This window comes from Colobus angolensis, unplaced genomic scaffold, assembly GCF_000951035.1.
Source record: "Colobus angolensis palliatus isolate OR3802 unplaced genomic scaffold, Cang.pa_1.0 Scaffold84, whole genome shotgun sequence".
NCBI classification, from domain to species: domain Eukaryota; kingdom Metazoa; phylum Chordata; class Mammalia; order Primates; family Cercopithecidae; genus Colobus; species Colobus angolensis.
Window position 1 is genome coordinate 4,632,464 of NW_012122265.1, and position 23,621 is coordinate 4,656,084.

At 34.4% G+C, this 23,621-nt stretch overlaps 1 protein-coding gene across 1 annotated transcript in view; it reads left to right on the forward strand.

Moving 5' to 3' along the window:
- ADAMTS6 (ADAM metallopeptidase with thrombospondin type 1 motif, 6) overlaps nucleotides 1-23,621 on the forward strand; it is a 176,644-nt gene that overhangs the window by 95,902 nt on the left and 57,121 nt on the right. The window contains exons 9-13 of the mRNA XM_011930125.1: nucleotides 9,029-9,162; nucleotides 10,200-10,323; nucleotides 10,847-10,927; nucleotides 20,141-20,304; nucleotides 20,701-20,839. Coding sequence (XP_011785515.1) covers nucleotides 9,029-9,162; nucleotides 10,200-10,323; nucleotides 10,847-10,927; nucleotides 20,141-20,304; nucleotides 20,701-20,839 — 642 coding nt within the window. The remainder of the gene's footprint in view (nucleotides 1-9,028; nucleotides 9,163-10,199; nucleotides 10,324-10,846; nucleotides 10,928-20,140; nucleotides 20,305-20,700; nucleotides 20,840-23,621) is intronic.

Here is a 23,621-nt window from a genome sequence, read left to right on the forward strand (position 1 = left end):
GGATTACAGGCTTGAGCCACCGCGCCCGACCTTAGTCAGGGTTCTCTAGAGGGACAGAACTGATGGAATATATATAAAGGGGAGTTTATTAAGTATTTGCTCACACAATCACAGGGTCCCACAATAGGCCATCTATAGGCTGAGGAGCAAAGAGAGCCAGTCTGAGTTTCAAAATTGAAGAGCTTGGAGTCAAATATTCCAGGGCAGGAAGCATCCAGCATGGGAGAAAGATGTAGGCTGGGACGCTAGGCCAGTCTCTCTTTTCACATTTTTCTGCCTGCTTATATTCTAGCCTAGCTAGCAGCTGATTAGATTGTGCCCACCCAGATTAAGGGTAGGTCTGCCTTTCCCAGCCCACTAACTCAAATGTTAGTCTCCTCTGGCAATACCCTCACAGACACACCCAGAATCTGTACTTTGTATCCTTCAATCCAATCAAGTTGACACTCAGTATTAACCATCACAACAGCCTTACCTTTTTTTCCCCAGTTTCGCTGACATATAATTGACAAATAAAAATTGTATATAGTTAAGGTGTATAATGTAATGTTTTGATATACATATATACTGTGAAATGATTACCATAATCAAGCTAATTAATGTATCCATCACCTCACATAGTTACCTTTTTTCTGTGTATGATGAGAATACCTAAGATCTACTCTCAACAAATTTAAAATATACTATACATTATTCTTAACTATACTATATTAGATCTCCACAACTGATCCCTCTTATAACTGAAAGCTTGTACCCTGTGAGCAACATCTCCCTATTTCCACCCAATCCCTGATAAACACCCTTCTCTCTATGAGTTTGACTTTTTTAGATTCCACATATAAGTGAGATCATATAGTATTTGTATCTGACTTATTTCTCTTAGCATGATGTGCCCCGGCATTTCTTTATTTCTTTCTCATTTAAGATGGATATTTCATTCTATATATCTGTATAAAACAATTTTCTTATCCATTCATCTGTTGACAGACACTTGGGTTGTTTCCATATCTTGACTATTGTGAATAATGCTTCAATGAACATGGGAGTGTAGGTATCTCTTCAAGATAGTGATTTCATTTCCTTTGGATATATACCCAGAAGTGGGATTGCTGGATCATATGGCTATTCTATTTTTAATTTTTGGAGAAGCCTGCATACTGTTTTCCATAATGGCACTGCTAGTTTACATTCCTACCGATAATGTATATAAGAGTTTTCTTTTCTCCACATCCTTACCTGTACTTATTATCTTGTGACTTTTTTGTACTAGCCATCCTAACGTGTGTGAGGTAATATCTCATGGTGGTTTTTATTTGCATTTCCCTTATGATTAGTGATTTTGTACACCTTTTCATATACCTGTTGGCCATTTGTGTCTCTTCTTTGGGGAAAAAAATGTCTATTCACATTCTTTACCTATTTTTTAATTAGTTGTTTTTTTTTAAACTAGTGAGTTGTATGAGTTCCTTATATGTTTTGGGTATTTTCTCCTATTCTGTGGATTGCCTTTTCATTTTATTGATCGTTTCCTTTGCTGTGCAGAAACTTTTTAGTTTGACATAGCCCTGCTTGTTTATTTTGGCATTTGTTGTCTGTGCTTTTGGTGTCATATCCAAGAAATCATTGCCAAGACCGTTGTGCTGGAGCTTTGCCCTTATGTTTTCTTCTAGTAGTCTTATGTTTAATTCTTTAATCCCATTTCAGTTGATTTTTGTGTGTGGTATAAACATCCAATTTCTTTTTCTTTCTTTCTTTTTTTTTTTTCTGTTTTGCATGTGAACATCTATTTTCCTCAACAGCACTTATTGAAGAGACTATCCTCTCCTCACTCTATTTTCTTGGTACCTTTGTCAAAGATTAGTTGACTATATATGCATGGGCTTATTTTCAGGCTTAATATTTGTTTCATTGCTCTACTTATCTGTTTTAATAAAATACTGTACTGTTCTGATTGCTACAGGTTAGTAATATAGTTCAAAATCAGTAAGTGTGATGCCTCTAGCTTTGTTGTTCTTGTTTAAGATTGCTGTGGTTATCTGGAGTCTTTTTAGTTTCATATGAATTTTAGGATGTTTTTTCTATTTTTATGAAAAATATCATTGGAATTTTGATAGAGATTGCATTGAATCCATAGATCACTTTGGGAAGTATGGACATTTTGACAATATTGATCTTTCCAATCCGTGAACACATGACATCTTTCCATTATTTGTGTGTTCTTCAATTTTTTTCATCAGTGTTATACCTATTTTTGATGCTATTATAAATAAGATTGTTCTCTTAATTTCTGTCTTATGTAATTCATTGTTAGCCTATAGAAATGGACTGATTTTTGTTTGTTGATTTTAGTATCTGTATTTACTGAATTTTGGTATTAGTTCTAACAGCTTTTGGTGGAGCCTTTAGGGTTTTCTATGTATAAGAATATGTTGTCAGCAAATAGAGACAATTTTTCTTCTTCCATTCCATCTTGCATGCCTTTTATTTCTTTTTCTTGCTTACTTGCTCAGACTAAGACTTCAGTACTATGTTGAATGGAAGTAGTGAGAATGGGCATCGTTACCTTGTTCCTGATCTTAGAGGAAAAAATGTCAGCCTTTCATCACTGAGTACAATGTTAGCTGTGGGCTTATCATATAGGACATTTATTGTGTTGAGGTATATTCTTTCTATCCTTAATTTTTATAATGAAAAAATATTGAATTTTGTCAGATGCTATTTTTGCATCTATTGTGATGATCATTTGGATTTTCTCCTTCGTTTTGTTAACATGGTGTATTACAGTGCCTGATTTGTGTATGTTGAATCGTCCTTGCATCCTCAGGATAAACCCTACTTGATCATGTTGAATGATCCTTTTAATTGGCTATTTAATTGAATTTGCTAGTATTTTGTCGAAAACTTTTATATCCATGTTCATCAGGGATGTTGGCCTGTAATTTTCTTTTCTGTAAGTATCATTGTCCGACTTGTTATCAGGGTAGTGCTGCCCTCATAAAATGCATTTGGAGTATTCCCTTCTCTGCAATGTTTTTGAAAGAGTGTGAGAAAAATTGGTATTAATTCTTCTTTGAATGTTTGGTATAATTCACTGGTGAAGTATAATATTGCACTTTTATTTGATGAGGGTTTTTTTTTTTTTTTTTAGTGTTTCAACCTCTCTTCTTATTATTGTTCTGCTCAGATTTTCTATTCAGACTTCATGATTCAGTCCTTATTGTATGTCTCTAGAACTTTATTCATTTCTTCTAGTTTAAATTGTTGACATATAAGTGTCCATAGTAGTCTCATGGTCCTTTGCATTTCTGTGGTGTCCGTTGTAATGTCTTCTCTTTCATTTCTGATTTTTATTTGAGGCTTTTCTCTTTCTCTCGTAGTGTAGCTAAAGATAGGTCAATTTTGTTTATCTTCAAAAAAACCAACTCAGTTTTGTTTATCTTTTCAATTCGTTTTCTTTTCTCTATTTATTTCTGCCCTGAGCTTTGTTATTTTGTTCCTTCTTCTAACTTCGGGGTTAGTTTATTCTTCCTTTTCTAGTTCCTTGAGATGTAAAGTTAAGTTGTTTGTTTGAAATCTTTCTCCTTTTTTCATGTTAGACATTTATTGCTATAAGCTTTTCTCCTTGAAGTGCGTTTGCAGCATCTCATAAGTTTTGGAATGTTGTGTTTCTGTTTTTACTTGTCATAAGGTTTTTTGTTTGTTTGTTTTGGTTTTGTTTTTTGTTGTTGTTGTTGTTTGTTTGTTTTTGAGACAGAATCTCATTTAGTCATCCAGGCTGGAGGGCAGTGGTGCAATCTTGGCTGACTGCAACCTCCGCTTCCCAGGGTCACGTGATTCTCCTGCCTCAGCCTACCGAGTACCTGGGATTACAGCTGTGTAGCACCATGACTGGCTAACTTTTTGTAGTTTTAGTAGAGACTAGGTTTCAACATGTTGACCTGGCTGGTCTCAAACTCCTGACCTCAAGTGATCCACCTACCTCGGCCTCCCAAAGTGCTGGGATTACAGGTGTGAGCCACCACACCCAGCTGCTTGTCATAAGATACTTTTAAATTTACTTTTTTATTTCTTCTTTGGCCCATTGATTGTTCAGGAGCATGTTCTTTAATTTCCACATATTTGTGAATTTTCCCATTTTCTTTTTGTAACTGATTTCTAGTTTTATACCATTGTGGTCAGAAAAATGCTTGATATGATTTCAATCTTAAATTTGTTAAGACTTGTTTTGTAGCCTAACATATATGTATCCTGGAAAATTTTCTGTGTGGGCTTGAAAAGACAGTATATTTTGATGCTTCTGGATGGAATTTTTTGTATGTCTATTAATTCTGTTTGCTTTAAAGTATAATTCAAGTGCATCTTTTTCTTATTGGGATCCTGTCTGGATGATCTATCCATTGTTGAAAGTAGACTACTGAAGTATCTTCCTATTGAATTGTTGTCTATTTCTCTCATTGTATTTTAATATTGCATTATATATTTAGGTACTCCAATGTTGGGTGCATATTTACAATGGTAAATTGTACTGAATTCATGAATTGACTCCTTTATCATTATATAGTGACTGTGTCTCTTGTTACAGTTTTTGACTAATAGCCTATTTTGCCTGATAAAAATATAGCTCTCCCAGCTCTGTTTTGGTTTCTGTTTCCATGGAATATATTTTCCCATCACTTCACTTTTAGTCTATGTGTGTTATTAATCTGAAGTGAGTCACTTGTAGGCAATGTAGAGTTGTCTTGTTTTTTTAAAAAAAATTCATTTTGTTTTTCATTATAGAATTTAATCCATTTACATTTAAAGTAATTATGTTTCAATAATTACTATTTATATCTTGTCAATTGCTTCTGGCAGTTTTATAGACTTTTTTGTTTCTTTATTTTTCTCTGGCTGTCTTCCTTTGTAATTTGATTATTTTCTGTGGTAGTGTGCTTTGATTTCATATATATATATATAGCAGAGATATATATATATCTCTGCTATAAGTATTTTCCTTTGTGATTACAATGAGGCTTATATAAAAATCTATAGTTATAATAGTCTGTTTTAAGCTGTTAACAACTTACCTTCAATCATATACAAAACTTTGACACTTTTACTCTTCTATTTTGTATTTTTGATGTTGTAGTCTTATCTTTTTATATTGTAGTCCATTCACAAATTAGTGTAACTATCAGCCTCTTGCTGAGAAATCTGCTGATAGACCTATGGTGTTCCCTTGTATGGTATGAATCTTTTTTCTCTTGCCTTCAAAATTCTTTGTCCTTGATTTTTGACAGTTTAATTATAATGTGTGTGTGAAGTCTTCATTGGGTTGAGCCTTATTAGAGATCTTTGAGCTTCATGTATTTGAATGTCCATATTGCTCTCTAGATTTGGGAAGTTTTCAGCCATTATTTCTTTAAATAAGCCTATTCCACTTTCTTTTCCATGTAAGATTCCTATAATGTGAAAATGTAGTTATCTTGGTGATGTCCCATAAATCCTTTTTATTCTTTTTCCTCTGACTGGAGATTTTTAAATGACCCCTCTTCAAGTTCATAGATTCTTTCCTCTGCTAGATCAAGTCTACTGTTGATGCTCTCTATTGCATGTTTTCATTTTATTCATTGTTTTCTTCACCTCCAGAATCTGTTTTGATTAATGATTTCTGTCTCTTTATTGAACTTCTCACTTTGTTCATGTATTGTTTTTCTGATTTCATTAAGTTGTGTGTGTTCTCTTATAGTTCTCTCACCTTCCTTAAAACAATTATTTTGAATTGTTTTTCATGCCATTCATTGATCTCCATGTCTTTGGGGTTGGTTATTGGAATATTACTATGTTTCTTGGTGGTATCATGTTTTCTTGATTTTTCTTCTGGTTCCTTGAAGTATTGTGTTGCTGTCTTTGCATTTGGAGAATGCAGTCTTTACTGATTGGCTTCCAGAGAAAAATGTCTTCACCATACAGCCCAGTTAAAGATTCTGAGGCTCTCTCAGACCTTTTCTATGGATGTGCCTACTCCACACCTCTTATTCTGTCTTGGTGAGGAATTCTTAAGAATGTATCCCTCTCTGGATTCCACAAAGCTGAACCAGGTGCTGAGAGCCTCCTGTTTGTTTTTTCTAGGGTGGTTTCCTAAATGCTTAAGTCGTGACTTCTCCCAATCCTGCAAAGTTGTGGTGGCTGTCTGCATAAAATGCTTACACTTTCATCCATGGGAGCATGCTTGGGCAGCTGGCATATAGCAGTTGGGGGAGGCTGAGGCATGCAGAGTTTTTGACGCAACTGTTGGCTAGTTGTGAGGTGGCCCATAGGCAAAACATCTCAAATGGCTCATGAGTTGGCTTCCCAACAGAGTCCGTGGAGTGGTTACTTGGGCCTATGGCCTCTCGTCTCTACTCCCAGGCTCTTCCAACCACTTAGCCATGCTGATCACCTCAGTATTCTGAATGAGGTGAGGAAACAGTAGGACTCTTAGGCAGTGTCCCATACAGCTAGGGAAGCTTGGTGCTTACTCTCTGTACTCTCACTTTCCCTGTGGGAGAATCACAGGCTGGGGAGGGTGGCAGGGAGTCTCTCTTTTCACTGAGCTGTGCTGCCTTGAGGGAGGTGTGATACAGGCGAAGTGAAACTGGTCTTAAACCTCTTCAATTTGTCTGTTTGGGGTTTTTTTTTTTCTCCAATGGCGTGCTGGAACTTTTCTGCTGGAGTCCCATAAAACTACACTTGTCTATAAGTAGCTGTCAAAATTGATCCTTTTGCAGGAAGATGATAATAGAAAGCTCCTCTTCCACCATCTTGCTGATGTCACTCTAGTACCTTTTCTGAAAGCTCATTATATCAGAAGAAGCTGAACGCATCTTCAGCAGTAAACAAGAAACTTATTCCCATTTTCATCACATAGTATAGTGGGCTAAGGATTGTAACCATAGTATTTATATGTCCTGCCTATCAAATATTACCTTGCATAATTAATGTTAAAATTGAATAAACAGAAGACTCAGCTTCTCTTTTAAAAGCCTAATGCATAAAATGCTATATTAAATTCCAAAGCATTACGATAAAAAAATGAGAGAAGAACTGTATTAGGTAATAATGAAGAAATTTCTGTTAAGATTCGTGGACATTTAGGGTAATTTAGTTCATAAGAATCATATAAAAATAAATATAAGTAGTTTTGTTATCAGTTTGGGAAGAAATTATTTTATTTATTACTTGTTATTTCTATGCTCAGTATGGCAAAATTAATCATTAATCATTAACCTAAGGCTAAAAATCACATTATAAGTTAGATAGAAGCTCTATAGCCTAGAAACATTGAAAATGGAAGAAAACATAGACTCAGGCCAGAGGTTGTAAGTTGGCAATTTAGGGACCAGTTTTTATCTGCATACATATTTTAGCCGCCCATAGTATGTTTTTTTTTAACTAAATTTTGGATCAGTTGCTACATTTAAAAACAAGAAGAGTTTAGATGGGAAAAAAACTTAAGTTTTCATCTCTTCTTGAAAAAACAGACTGACAATATTGGACTATCTTCTTGCATAACAACATTCAACTGTAGCAGTGATCTTTATTGGAATATGCTCTCTCTAATTTATCATTGACTCTACCACCCAGTCTATTTTTTTTTTCTTTACTTACCATCAACCTGCAGAAACATGATTTCTAAGAACTTCACTGAGATGCAGGCACGTCATTTCATCTTTCTGCTTTATTTCCTTTATTAGAAGTAGTCTTTATTTCAAAGAGAAATTTTAGCAGCATAATTAGATATGGTCAAAGTGATGAAATAGAGGTACAAAAGAAAATATTTTAAGTCATGATTGTCAATAATTACATTTTTACAAATAGTAGCTTTATCATGTGCTGCTTTTAATACAATAACTCCACATTTATTGCTATTTTTCCAATATACTGTAGTTACGATATGTACTCTGTTTTTAAAATTTCTATTACTTAAGCCTATTTTTAACTTCAGCCTTAACACAAATTTCAGTGACAAAATGAAAAAATGTTCAAGTTACTATATGTATTTATTCACAAAGAAAATCAGTGTTTTAATTATTCAACCATAATACTATATTTTATATTTATCTTTGATTAATTTGATAAGAATTATTCAAATTTAAAGTTGTAGTTAATTTTAGTTTTGATTTGCTAATCATAAAAATTTATATCCATGCTAAATCCAGGTTCACAGACTATGATATGTTTAAGGCAGGTACAAATTTAGTTTTATTTTATTTTGTAACTACCACATCCTTGCTTGATGTAGTAGAGTTTTTGTATCAGAAACTTCTATTTGTTAGAAAGGTTCTTTTTGCAAGCATCCTTAAAGTTTATTTTCTTAGGTTTTTTAAAAAAATTGTTTTTCTTGGCCAGTACAGTGGCTCACGCCTGTATAATTCCAGAACTTTGGGAGGCTGAAGCAGGTGGATCACCTGACGTTAGAAGTTCAAGGCCAGCCTGACTAATATGGTGAAACCCTGTCTCTACTAAAAATACAAAAATTAGATGGGCATAGTGGCAGGCGCCTGTAATCCCAGCTACTCAGGAGGCTGAGGCAGGAGAATCTCTTGAATTCAGGAGGCAGAGGTTGCAGTGAGCCGAGATGGCGCCATTGCACTCCAGGCTGGGCGACAGAGTGAGACTCCATCTCAAAAAAAATTGTTTTTCTTTCATTTATTTTTTTAAAAAACATTCAATTACCTTCACTATAATCCCTTTTTACCTAAATTATAAATATATAATGGAACATAGAAATATAAAATACATTATAAATATATAATTATATTATAAATAAATAATGGAAATACCTGAAACTTTTAAACCTGAAAACTGCTGATTAAGTCCCCTTTAAGTTGCACAACCAATTAAAATAAAGGTGAAATTTTAGAAAAGGAGGAAAGAAACCTACACAATCAGGCATGTAAGCAGGGAATGATGTCTACGTGAATTATAAATTTGCTATGGATGATACTGAATCACTGTTCATTAGGACAACCACTCCACTTATTTACCTTCTACTATATTTGTCCAGGTGGGGTAAAACCTTGTGCATTAAACTGCCTGGCTGAAGGTTATAATTTCTACACTGAACGTGCTCCTGCAGTGATCGATGGGACCCAGTGCAATGCGGATTCACTGGATATCTGCATCAATGGAGAATGCAAGGTTGCTCAGATTTTACTCCTTTCTGTTAGGGTTTTTGAGACTTTTGTCTTTTTCTCATTAACTCCTATTTAATATTATGTTTAATTTTGTTAAAAAAAAGAGGGCCACATTTGAGAGAAATTCAATTCTCATTAAGAGTAATAAAATATATAAAGGTAAAATGACCCATTCATATTCAAGCACCATACAAATGTGCTTTATTCTGGTGTTCTAGTTATTTTTACAGTGATTGCCAGAAATATGAAAATATTTTGGATTTTAATTTCCGTTATTCTTCTGTTTACAAACAAAATGATAGAAAAAGAGAGAGAATGAGGATTCAGCTCTTATTCATATGCCTACCATATGTTCTTTTGGAAGATTATTTGATAAATTTCATAGCATAAATTTTCCTCGAAGTGTGAAACAGTAATGCTCCTCCTACTTTATCTCCTTTTGAAGCATTTACAATGGTTTTCATTGTGGAGTTAGTCTTTATCTTATTAAAGCATTTGCTTTAGGGAATTAGTCAGACTAGTTGGGAATTGTAGGAGCAAATCCATGCTACTTTCCTAGATCTGTGTATGATTGTGTCATAATAAGAAAAGCCACAAAAACCACTATTTTCATAAATTTTTTTACTTGTCTGGTTTTGTTTTACTTTAAAGAGAAGCACAAATTAAGTGCTTCAAACTGAGAAAGATGAGATAAAAAGCACCATTTTACATAGTCTCATAATTTCTTGGAGAAGTTGCTATCCTTCTGGCTACCTGTCTATAAATATATCTGATAATGATTCAGTTTGTGTATGATATTTGTGTGTGTTTATGTATCTGTAGGCAAGGGATACTTTATTTTCTTGAAGAAAAAGTCATTTTTGTGGCAGTATCCAAGTTTTTCAAATAACAAAGACCCAAGTATGGTTTTTATTCATGGATTACCTTATTTTTATTTTCTTTACTGGAAAAACAAGCAAATAAATAAGTTATATGTATTTGATTGGTTATGATTCCAAGAATTTCTCTCTTGACACACTGAATATTCCTCTGTGTTTTCAGCACGTAGGTTGTGATAATATTTTGGGATCTGACGCTAGGGAAGATAGATGTCGAGTCTGTGGAGGGGACGGAAGCACATGTGATGCCATTGAAGGGTTCTTCAATGATTCACTGCCCAGGGGAGGTGAGTATGTAGAGAGAACTCTTCCTCACACCTCTGGTGTACTTGGAGGAGCCAAAACCCTTGGTTTCCTCTACCCCCTTTTTTCAGATTTCTTTATTTAGGGAGACAATATTTTCTTCCCCAAATTGCTTTCAGTCATTTTAGTGTCAAACGTGGCTTCATGTAAGATATTTTAAGGAAATATTCTCCCTACTTAACTTCATTTAGCCATGTTTCTTTAAGGTGTACATTCTCACAGAGCATTGATATGAGGGGCATGTGCTGAGGAAGAAAAGGAACCATTATTATACGTATTGAGGCTTTTAAAATATCTTGAGATGATTTTAGAGAAAAAGACTGTTAAATACTATTTCTCTAAAATGTGTTCATGAACCCAAAGGGTAATTTGCCCATATTTCATAACTCATAAAATGCAAAGTCAAAGAAAGAATGGAATAATAAAGAAACTATTAGTATTGAATGGTTACCAAATTCTCATTTCCTGACCAAGGCTGCTTAATACTGGCCATCTTCTGTGTTCCAGGCTACATGGAAGTGGTGCAGATACCAAGAGGCTCTGTTCACATCGAAGTCAGAGAAGTTGCCATGTCAAAGAACTATATTGGTATGTTAGACTGGTATGTTAGTTTGCTAGATTTTAGTTAATGAGGAAAAATAGCACCGTATCATGAAGGAAAATGCATGCTGCTTTGAGGTAGATCACTTTCATGCTAAAAATGAAGTAAGCTCCAAGTTTTATAGGACCACATGTACAATGCTAAAGAGAAAAATTATAATTTATAGCGTACTCTTCACTGGGTTATTTTATATGTAAAAAAAAAAAAAAATCATGCCAGGCGTGGTGGCTCATGCCTGTAATCCCAGCACTTTGGGAGGCCGAGGCGGGTGGATCACGAGGTCAGGAGATCGAGACCATCCTGGCTAACACGGTGAAACCCCATCTCTACTAAAAATACAAAAAAATTAGCCGAGCGTGGTGGCAGGCGCCTGTGGTGCCAGCTACTTGGGGGACTGAGGCAGGAGAATGGCGTGAACCCGGGAGGCGCAGCCTGCAGTGAGCCGAGATCGCGCCACTGCACTCCAGCCTGGGCGACTGAGCGAGACTCCGTCTCAAAAAAATAAGTAAAATAAAATAAACCACTATCTCAAAGAGATATCCACACTCACATGATCATTACAGCCTTATTCACAATAGCTAAGATATGGAAGCAACATAAATATCTGTCAACAGATGAATGGATACAAAAACTTGTTTTATCTGTATGCAATAGAATATTATTCAGCCTTAAAAAAACAAGGAAACTTTTCATTTGCAACAATATGGATGAACCTGGAGGACATCATGCTAAGCTACATAAGCCAGACACAGAAAGGCAAATACTGCATGATCTTACTTACATGTGGATTCTAAAAAAGTCAAACAGAGAGTGTAAGGGTATTTACGAGGGGGCAGGGAGGAGGTGGAATGGGAAGATGTTGGTCAAAGAGTACAAACTTTCAGTTATAAGAGGAATAAGTTCTGCATATCTAATATACTTAATATACTTAAAAGTTAATAAAACGTATTGTATACTTGAAATTTGTTAAGAGAATAGATCTTATTGTCACCACATACAAAAAAGGCAACTGTAGGAAGTTATGGATATGTACATTAGCTTGATTGTGGTATTCACTTCACAGTGTTTATGTATATAAAATCATCACATTGCATACCTTAAACTTACAATATTTTATTTGTGAGTTATACCTCAACAAAGCTGGAAAAAAGAAAGTATGAAAATGTTTCCCAAAATGGATGTATTATTTTATATTTCTTCAGTAATACAGAAGAGTTCCAGCTGCTCTACATCCTTGTCAGTATTTGGTATTGTCAGTCTTTTTAATTTTACCCATATGGATTTTTTTTTTAGTGAAGAGTCTACACAAATATTTTACCCATTTAACTTTTTTTTCCTTTTTTTGAATTATGAGTTCTTTATATATTCTGGATAGAAGTCTTTGTCAGATATATTTTATGGATATTTTCTCCTAGTTTCTGCTTGCTTCTTCATTTTTTGAAGTGTCTTTTAATTTTGATGAAATTCAATTTATTAATTTTTTAATGGTTTGTGCTTTCATGTCCTATCTTAGAAATTTTGCCTGCTCCAAGATTGAAAAGGTAGTTTTCAATATTTAAGAAGCTATAGTTTTTATTTTTATGTTTAAATATATGGTCTACAAAATATAAAATATATTCATTAAATGTAAAATACAAATACAAAATACAGTCATTAAAGACGTGTATTGTGCATACTATGACTGATACCTGTGAGGGGGAGAGACAACCAGGCAAATCTATTTGGGGAAGAACAATTATTTATTTACTTGAGTAATACCCTGTCCTTTGATTTAACACTTAGAGTAATGAACTTAAGACTTGAAACTATGATAAGAAAAGTAAGATGCATGAAATTCAAAAATAAAATTGAAAAACAAACACATGTAGTCATTTTAAGTTAATTTTTATATAAGGTATAAAGTAAGGGTTGATGTTCCATTTTTTCATATGAATATTCAATTGCTGTAACACTGTTTGTTGAAAAGACTATCACTTCTTCCATTGAATGACCCTGATACATTTGTGAGAGATCAATTAAGCATACATGGATGAGTCTATTTCTCTTCTCACCCATTGATCTAGGTTTCTGTTCTTAAACCGGCACCACACTGTATTGAGTAATCGAACTTCCCAGTGGGTCTCAAAATCCAGAAGCATTAGTCCTTGAATGTGCTCTTTCTCAAAATTATTTTTGCTTTTCTAGGTCCTTTGTATTTCTATATACATATTAGCATGAACTTGTCAATTGAGACAAGTCTTTTTATACAAAAAGAGAGTATATGGAATCTATAGATTAAATTGTGGAGAACTGACATCTTAAAATTGAGTTTTCTAATACGTGAAAAGATTTACCTCTACATTTATTTAGGTCTTTTTAAAATTTTTTCACCAATGTTTCATTTGTAGTATATAGGTCTTGCACACATGTTCTGTTAAATCTAATCATGCTTTTTGGTGCTATTGTAAATACTACTGTATTTTAATTTAATTTCCAGTTTTTTGTTGTTATGTAATAATATAGTTGATTTCTTTTTATATTGCCCTCATATCCTGAAACCTGGTTCACTCACATATTACTTCTGACAGTTGTTTTGTAAATTCATTTGGATTTTCTCTATATATTATCATGTCATCCTTGAACAAAGGCACTTTTACTTCTATCTTTCCTATCTTTATGCCCTTTATTTGTTTTTTCTTGCCTTATAGTAGTGTTCATGACCTTTAGTACAATGTTGAATAAATAAGGAGACTAGGTGGCCTTTTGTTTTCAACCAATCTTAAAGGCAAATCATTCCTTGTTGTTTTTAACCATTAAATATAACGTTAGCTAGAAGATTTATGTAATGACTCTTTGTCAGTTTGAGGATGTTCCCTTTTATTTCTAGTTTTCTAAGAGTTTTAGTCATGAATAGATATTGAAGATGTCTGAATCTATTGACATGATTAGGTTGGGTTTTGCCCTCCCTTTTTCTGTTAATATAGTAAATACATTGATTGATTTTCAAATGTAAAATCCATCTAATATTCTTGGGCTATAAACCACTTTTTCATGTTCTATTATTACTCTTATATATTGCTGGAATTGATTTAGCTAATATTTTATTAAGAATATTTGGACCTATGTTCATGAGAGATATTTTTCTAGAGTCTTTTTCTTGTGATTTCTTTGCTGGTTTTTATATCAGGTTAAGCCTGGCTTCATAAAATGGCTTGAGAAGTGTTCCTTTCTCTGGAGAGAATTGTTATTATTTTTTAATGTTTGATAGAATTCAACTGTGAAGCCATCTAGAATGGAGTTGTCTTTGTGGGAAGTTTTTAATGTGGGAATTTTTATAGCAAAGTTTTCAAATTTATTGGCATAAAATTATGCATAATATTTTCTTATTATGCTTTTAATATCTGTAGGATCTGTAACAATGGCTCTTCTTTTCATTTTCCATATTGAAAATTTGTGTCTTCTTTCTTTACCTTGGTAATCGTAACAAGGGCTTTATTAATTGTATTGATTTTTTAAAGAACAAGCTTATGGTTTAAATGATTTTCTGTATTGTTTGTCTATTTTGCATTACATTGATTCCCACTCTTCTGTGTGTTTCTTTTTTTCTATTCACTTTGTTTAATTTGTTCTTATTTGTTCTAGCTTCTCAAGATACAAACTTAAATTACTGATTAAAAATCTTTTTTCTACTATAAAACAAGCATTTTTTTACTATAAATTTCATCAGACGTTTGATACATTGTATTTTCCTTATGAAGTTTTAAATATTTCCTTATTTATCTTGTGACCCATGGCTTAGAAGGTATTATTTAATTTCCAAATATTTTAGTGTCTCACAAATACTTTTCTGATACTGATTTCTAGTTTAATTCTATTATGGACAGAAAACACACCTTATATGATTTTAGTTTTTTTGTTAAGGTTGTCTTATAGTCTAGCATGTGTGCACTTGAAAAGAATGTATATTCTGCTATTTTTGGGTTAGTATACCATTACTTGCTGCCTTCTTGTTGAATAATTACTGAAAGAATTATGTTGATATCTCCCATTAGAATTGTGGATTTGTTTACTGTTCTTATTAATGGCAAAAGCCGCGATTACTTTTGCACCAACCCAATAGTTTGTAAGATTTTTGCTTCATTTATTTTGAAACTATGTTTTAGGTGTGTAGACATTTATGATTGTTACATCTTCTTGATATATTGAGCATTTTATCATTTTCAAATGTTTCTCTATATTCCTGATAATATTCTATGACCAGTCTGGCATGGTGGCACATGCCTGTAATTCCAACCACTCGGGAGGCAGAGGCAGGAGAATCATCGAGTTCAGGAGTTTGAGATCAGCCTGGGCAACATAATGAGATACCCATCTCTTAAAAGTATTCTTTGACCCAAAGTCTGTTTTATCTGATACCAATCTAGCTGCCCCAGCTGTCTTCTGATCAGTGTTTGCATGGTAAATCTTTTTCTGTCTATTCACTTTTCATATGTAGGTACATCTGTCTTTAAAATCTGTTTCTTTTAGGACACATGTAGTTTGATCCTTGTTTTTTATTATGTCTAACAATCATTGCATTTTTAAATTATAGTCTTTAGTTTGGTGGGGGGTTGGGGTCGGCAACTATTTCTGTTAAGGGTCAGACAGTAAATCTTATAGTCTCTGTTACAACTATTCACTTCTACCATTGCCGTGTGCAAGCAGACATAGGTAATAAATAAATGGGTGTGACTGTGTTCCAATAGAACTTCATCTACAAAAACAGGAGGTGGGTCGTAAATTTGGTAACTTCTTGTTTAGCTCATTTATATTTAATGTAATTATCAATATTGTTGGGTTTAAGCCTACCATCTTGTTGTTTTTCTGTTGGTCCTGTGTGTGGTTTTTTTCCCCTTTTATTCTCCTTTCATGTCTTCTTTTAGATTAACCATGGGTTTTATTGTATTCCATTTAATCTCTAGTAAATAGCTTATTAGCTATACTTCTTTGCTCTGTTTAATTAGTGGTTGCTTTAGGATTTACAAAATGCATTTTTAATTTATCATAATACATTTCCAAATAATATTGCACCATTTTGTAAGGTCATAGAATATTATCAGGAATATAGAGAAACATTTGAAAATGATAAAATGCTCAAGATATCAAGAAGATGTAACAATCATAAATGTCTACACACCTAAAACATAGTTTCAAAATAAATGAAGCAAAAATCTTACAAACTATTGGGTTGGTGCAAAAGTAATCGCGGCTTTTGCCATTAATAAGAACACTTAAACAAATCCACAATTCTAATGGGAGATATCAACATAATTCTTTCAGTAATTCTTCAACAAGAAGGCAGCAAGTAAGAATATAAAAAACATGAAAAAACTATCCAACCAAAGGATAGTTGCGGCCTTTAATTTAATGAACATTAATGGTATACTAACCCAAAAATAGCAGAATATGCATTCTTCTCAAGTGCACATTTCCAAATAATATTGCACTATATAATGTAAGGCCCTTGCAACAGTTTACTTCCATTGTCCCATTCCATTCTCTATGCTGTTTTTTTAAATACTTTTTACTTCTTTATATGTTATAAATCCCACAATATATGGTTATTATTTTTGTTTCAAAGAGCCAATTATCTTTAAAAACAATTTTTAAACAAGCAAAATTATTTTGCATTTACCCACATATTTACCATTATCTGGCATGCTTCCTTTCTTTGTATAGATCTCAGTTTCCATCTGTTACAAATATGTGTGTATATACATGTAATGTCATCATGTTTCTTCTCATTATATTTACGTTTTCATTTAAAGTTCTTGAATATAATAGCTACTTGAAAATTATCTTCTGCTAATTCCATAATTTTTGTTATTTCTGAGTCTGTTTCTTTGGCTTTGCCTTCTTCCTGTTTGAATCACATTCTCCTCCTTTTCCACACTGGTAGTAATTTCTCATTGGATGTTGTACATTGTGAATATTTCTTTGTTGAGAGCCTGGATTTTGATTTATTTCTTTAAAGGGTGTTAAGTAACTTGTAGATAGGCTTGATCCTTTTGATGTTTGCTTTTGAGCTTTGTTTGGGTAAATCCAGAATATTCTTTATTCTAGAGCTTGCTCAGCTCTCCTACAAAAGTATGATTCTTCTTGGGTGTCTATTGAATGGCCCGGTGATTGAAATGCAGTAGTTCTGCTTACTGCTCCACAGTTGTTTTTTTGCCTGACTTTATGTAATTTTATCCTATGCATATGCAGATCCATATTCAGCCACAGATTTCCTCCCTCCTCTCTTGTTCTTTGGGCCTGCATATTCCAGCTATGTCAGCCTTCCCAGTTTCTGACCTCTCTTCTTCACTTGGTGAGACCACCATGGGTGGGTTCTCCACCTAAAGAAAGTGTCTCGAAGCAGAAAGTTGTGGAGATCATGGTCTCTGCACAGTCCTGTTCAGTGCGTGAGAACAGCTGATTCACACATTTTGTGAGTTTTCTGATTATTTACAATGGGAGGGCAAGTCTAATACCAGTTATTTCAACATGAAAGTGAGTAGAAGTTCTATTTATTTGATGTTTAATCCTTTGAGTTGGTTTTAGTCTCTCCAGAAACCCTTAGTGAGACCTAAATGAGTTTTTATTTTAGTTAAAATAACATTCCCTTTCTCTGAAAGCTTTTAAAAATAAGGGTACATCCAGAGTGTGTCTTGAGACACAACACCAGTATCATCAGCCTCTTCTTTTATTTAAGAAGACTTCTTTATTTTTACACCATAATTCTGAATTATTTTCTGCATCAATAATACTCAAAAGAAAAAGATTTCTAGCCTCAGCTTTTTCCCCCTCTGGTAATTCTCTTTTCATAATGCCACATCATCTTCCTTTAGTCATTCTTACTTAATGCCTCTTAAATGGTTGGCATTTTTCTGAGCTACATTATGGCACCATTAGTTATATATTCCTAACAGCCAAGAGGTGTTAGAATTCCTTCATTTAGTAGTTGTATAAAAAAAAAAAGAAAAAAAAAAAAAACAAGGAAGTGAGAGCTCAAACTGAAGGAGAAGCAGAATTCAAAGCTGCTTAGTTGTTTTTATCTTTATTTTTACTATTTCATATATGACAGTCTCAGATGTCCTTATAAAACCAAATGTTTTAAACTAGACAGAAAACCACTGCAAGTGAGAGTTGAAAATAAAAATTTTTAAGTTCGGGAAAAGTTCAAGGCCAGGTAGTTCTTCTATTTGCTTGTTCCTGTCTCAAAAGGTTAATTAGATTTATTTTTTGGCAGTTAAATGAATCTTGAAAACATATCTGAAGTTAAGAAACTACAAATGTTTTTGCCAGGCAAATGGGGGTTGGGAGATGACAATGGCTGTAGTATGAAGGACAAGAGCTGGAGGTCTAGAGAGTCAGAGACTCTGTACCATGGCCCTTTAGTCCTTTTGGGCTACTTGTTTATCTGGACTGATGAATCACAGTTTTTGCAATCAGCTAGCATACTAACAAAATATTAAACTGACATGTTTATTTATTTCTTGTTTGTTTATAGGAGTTTTTGTATGTTAGTACTAAAAATACTTTTTCAGCCACATGTACTTTTAAACTGTGTGTGTGTGTGTGTGTATTTCTTGTAAGAGATTTTTTTTAAAGTATGCATGTTTATCTATTAACATTTTTTCTGAGTTTTTTTATCATGCTTAGAAAAACTTTTCATACCCTAATATTATGAGGAAAAAAAGTTCTATATTTTCTCCTGACATTTTAAGATTTAACTATTTTTATATTTAAATATTTACCCATCTGGCATTTATCCTTTCTCTCTTTTTTTAACTTTGTTTTTATTGAGGTGAAATTAACATTATATAAAATTAACCATTTGAAGTGAACAATTAAGTGGCGTTTAGAACATTCCAAAACATTTACATCACCCCAGAAAGAAACCCATATCCATTAAGCAGGTTACTCCCCATCCTCCCCATTCTCCCCATTCCCCATCCCCTGGCAACTACCCATCTGCTTTCTATCTCTGTGGCTTTTTACCTACTCTGGATATTTTATATAAATGAAAGCATACTATATGTGATCTTTTCTGTCTGGTCTCTTCCACTTAATGTTTTTGAGGTTCATCACATTACAGCTTGTTATCAATACTTCATTACTTGTTATGGCTGAATAACATTCTGTTACATTATAATATCACCATTTGTTTGTTTATTCATCCATTGATGAACATTTGGGTTGTTCTGATTTGGGGCTATTGGAAATAGTGCTACTACGAATATGTGTTTCCAAGTATTTGTTTGAGTACCTGTTTTCAATTCTTTTGGATGTGTGCCTAGGAATTGAATTGTGGCATTTATTCTTATATAAAGAATGAGGCCGGGCGCGGTGGCTCAAGCCTGTAATCCCAGCACTTTGGGAGGCCGAGGCGGGCGGATCACGAGGTCAGGAGATCGAGACCATCCTGGCTAACACAGTGAAACCCCGTCTCTACTAAAAAAATACAAAAAAACTAGCCGGGCGAGGTGGCGGGCGCCTGTAGTCCCAGCTACTCGGGAGGTAGAGGCAGGAGAATGGCGTAAACCCAGGAGGCGGAGCTTGCAGTGAGCTGAGATCCGGCCACTGCACTCCAGCCTGGGCGACAGAGCGAGACTCCGTCTCAAAAAAAAAAAAAAAAAGAAATATAAATTCAGCATTTTTTTTGCCAAAAGAATAGTCTTTTGCCTTACCGCCATTTCTTGTTATCTTCCCTTTACTAATTTAAGATACGTCCTTTATCATAAACAGAATTCTCATATGTACTTGGGTATATTTCTTAAATCTGTTTGATTTGTGTTCTGTTGATCAGTCTGTGTCCAGGTGCAACAGGTCGTCCCCACCCCATATCCATTTAATTACTATTTCAATATTTGGAAAGGAAAACCTGCTCCCCACCCTCATGTTAACTCTCATCTCTAGTTATTCCTTTTCTCATAATTTTCCTTGCTAATTCCACATGTTTATTCCTCCAGGTTAACCTTTCATTGCTTTCTATTAATGACATTATAAATACTTAAGTAATATCTTCTTACCATTCACATGAAAAATCACCATTTTAATTTGTACTTAAGAATATGATCAAGAGTCATATCTCTAAGTGGAAATCGGCATTCATTGTATACTTTATTGCAGTAATTAATCAGTGACACTTTGGTAAATGAAGTTTCACATTTTTAGGTGAATTGTGATTTGTTTTCTAGCTTTAAAATCTGAAGGAGATGATTACTATATTAATGGTGCCTGGACTATTGACTGGCCTAGGAAATTTGATGTTGCTGGGACAGCTTTTCACTACAAGAGACCAACTGATGAACCAGAATCCTTGGAAGCTCTAGGTCCTACCTCAGAAAATCTCATCATCATGGTAAATGCGTCTTTGCCATTGTATTTCTTCTGTTTGTAATTCCTCCTTGTGAGGTAGGAAGGGGCAGGTTTTACTATCCCTGTTTTCCAGGTGATGAAATTAAGGTAAACAAAGGTAAAATGATTTACCCAAAGGTGTTAGAACTGTACAAAGTTAAGGCCATCATGCTCTTGCTTGAATAGTATTTTTATAACCAAACAAGACAGATGAAAGCAATGGCTCCAAAATACGCATGAAAATGGGAAGCGAAAATTTGATATAAATGCATGTGTTTTATATTATCTTAAATTTCCTATAAGACTTGTTTTGAAATTTTCTTCTTCAAAAGGAATAATAAATATCTGAATGAAGGCTCATTGTATTTTAATTGTCTTCACCAGTTGTTTTCAATGGCAGGTTCTGCTTCAAGAACAGAATTTGGGAATTAGGTATAAGTTCAATGTTCCCATCACTCGAACTGGCAGTGGAGATAATGAAGTTGGCTTTACATGGAATCATCAGCCTTGGTCAGAATGCTCAGCTACTTGTGCTGGAGGTAAGATGCCCACTAGGCAGCCCACCCAGAGGGCAAGATGGAGAACAAAACACATTCGGAGCTATGCTTTGTGTTTGTTAAAAAAGCTAATTGGAAACATTTCTTGCAGGTTTGCTTCAAGCTGTAATTTAGCAAAAGAAACTTTGCTTTAATTATATTATATTCTATTTGTTTTCAACCTCATGTAATTTGTGCAGATTTGTTGGTAAAATACATCTTGGCACAATGAGTGTCTCTGCTGGTGCTTCTCCCAAGACTGTCTTGAAGGTGGGCTGTTTGCCTTTCGTGAACACATTCTTGGTAAAGAACATCAAAAGTTTTAAAAAAGAAAATGAGCAAGAATCAGACATCACAGATGCAACTTCTTGTAATGGGAGATGAGAATGTACGGCTATGTGCTTGTTGTGTGTGTCTGTGTGCCTGTGTGTTTGCCACAATCCTATTCAAACTCCCTTCTCCTGCCATCAAAGTTAAGGGACTGTATACTGGGATGCTACAATAATTACTGGTATCTGGGTTCTGGGTTAATGGTGTATACTGACCCCATTACAGTCCCTCAGAGGTAGCTGCTAGGCGGTGGTTGGTGATGTGTTGGTTGTCCCATGTGCGTTTTTCATGGGTGCCTTTTCCCTACAATTTACTCTATTCCTAATCCTCCTCCCTCTAGTGGCCACCAATGCAATTCTTTACCTCTGGCTGGGAGAGCAGGACAGTTGGCTTCCTTCAAAGCCAACACCCTTGCTGCTGCATGGACTGGTGAGTAGAAGTGCTGTGCAAGCAGCATCTTCCTTCTCTCTGGAGACTAAATGCATCGCCTCCACCGTACACCTTGATCCTGATAGGCAAGGAAACAAACCTGTCCTTCAGGCCTAGGCTGGACTAGATCACCTCACCATTCCAGAAGCAAATATTAAATTTTAAATAGTGATATTTAGAATGAGCAAAATTAAAATAAAGTAAATCACCCAATATATTACCTATACTCCTTTTTTAAACTATGCAGAAATACATGCTTTTTATATAGACTTCATCCTGTCTTCTATTTGCATCTTCTGATTTTCAAGTCTTAAATCAGAGAGGTTATTTTTAGAGAAATAATTATCATACAATCTAGTCAGTATTTTTATTTTATTACTTATTACTATTTTTTTTTTTTTTTTGAGACAGTTTGCTCTTTTGCCCAAGCTGGAGTGCAGTGGCACAATCATGGCTCACTGCAACCTCAACCTCCGGGGCTCAAGTGATCCTCCCACCTCAGCCTTCTGAGTAGCTAGGACCACAGGAGCACGCCACCACGACCTGGCTAATTTTTAAAATTTTTGTAAAGATAGGATCCCACTGTGTTGCCTAGGCTTCTCTTGAACTCCTGGCCTCAAGCATTCCTCCTGCCTCAGTGTCCCAAAATGCTGGGATTACAGGCATGGGCCATCACTCCCAGCCCAATTCAGTATTTTTAATCTCATACAGAATTAAAGCAATGATTAACTACAACTCCAATTTCAATATAAAGTCAATACAACATTAAAAAAACAAAAAAGATGAATAATATATTGATGTTCTCTACTGTTTAAAGTATCATGAAACATAGTTATGTATAATTTGTGACATATTTTAAAAGATCTCTAGTTCCCATCCATTTTATGTGTAAAATGGCTGGTGATTTGTAATGTAAAGTTTTTAAAGCCATAGGGCATTACCATTTTTAAATAAATACGTGCAACTAATTGATCAAGTATATGCCATTGCATTATTTTTTAGTGGCATTTATACATATATCTTTCTTTTATCCAGTTCAATTCTTTTTATTCTATAAATTAACTTTTCCCTTTGCATATTCCAACAAAAAGTCTTCTAGAACAGTATGTACATAATTCAGGCCCTGAGGCAAGGTGGAATGAACTTATTAAAGAACTAAAATAATTTAAAGTTTAGGAACTCTAATAAGGATAGTCTAAAGTTGAGGTGGATTAGCTTGTAGAAAAGAAAGCTAAGGGGATGCTTATTAGTATGCGACAGAAGGTTGAATGGAAATTCTTAGAGCCAGTTCATCTTTGTACTGAAATTGCTATATTTGGGGATGGTTTAGACACAGTCTTGTCTGAGACCAAGAAGGGATTAAATGAATTCTCAATGTTCCTTGAATCCTACGATTTTATTTGTTCAGAAAGGAGGTAGTCCAACAAAAAAACAAAGAAGGAGAAGAGGAAAAAGGCCATGAGAACTGAATTTGGAAGAAAAAAATATAATTTTGTTGATATAGGAAAGTAAAAAGTGTAGATGAGTGTTATTTTTTTCCCATAACGCTTGTATTGAGAAATAGAAGTGATTTCTTATGGTAGGGGGTTAAAAAAAAAAAAAAAGACAGGGAGAGAGAAAAGCCTCTGGAAGAGAGAGCTTTCTCTTCCTTGTTATTTGTCCTTCTTTCCGTGATCTGGAACTACTGGTCTTAGATACTGGAGGTGGTTCTGGGAACTCACATTAGGCTTGGTTGTGGGTGATTATGAGCATTCTTGAGGCTCTTGCCTTCTTCAGATGAAGGGCATGGTGTGAAGAGCTGCCATTTGTTTTGGTAAGTGGTTCCCCCGCAGCAGCATCAATATCATTTAGAAACTTGTTAGAAATGCTAATTTGAGTGCCCCATTTCAGACCTACCGAACAGAAACTCTTCGAGTGGAGCCCATTAATCTGTGTTTTAACAAGCCCTGCAGGTGATTTGGATGCTCGCTCAAATTTGTGTACCACTGGTCTTGGCTGACAGAGAAACCAAATCCAGTGTTCTAGA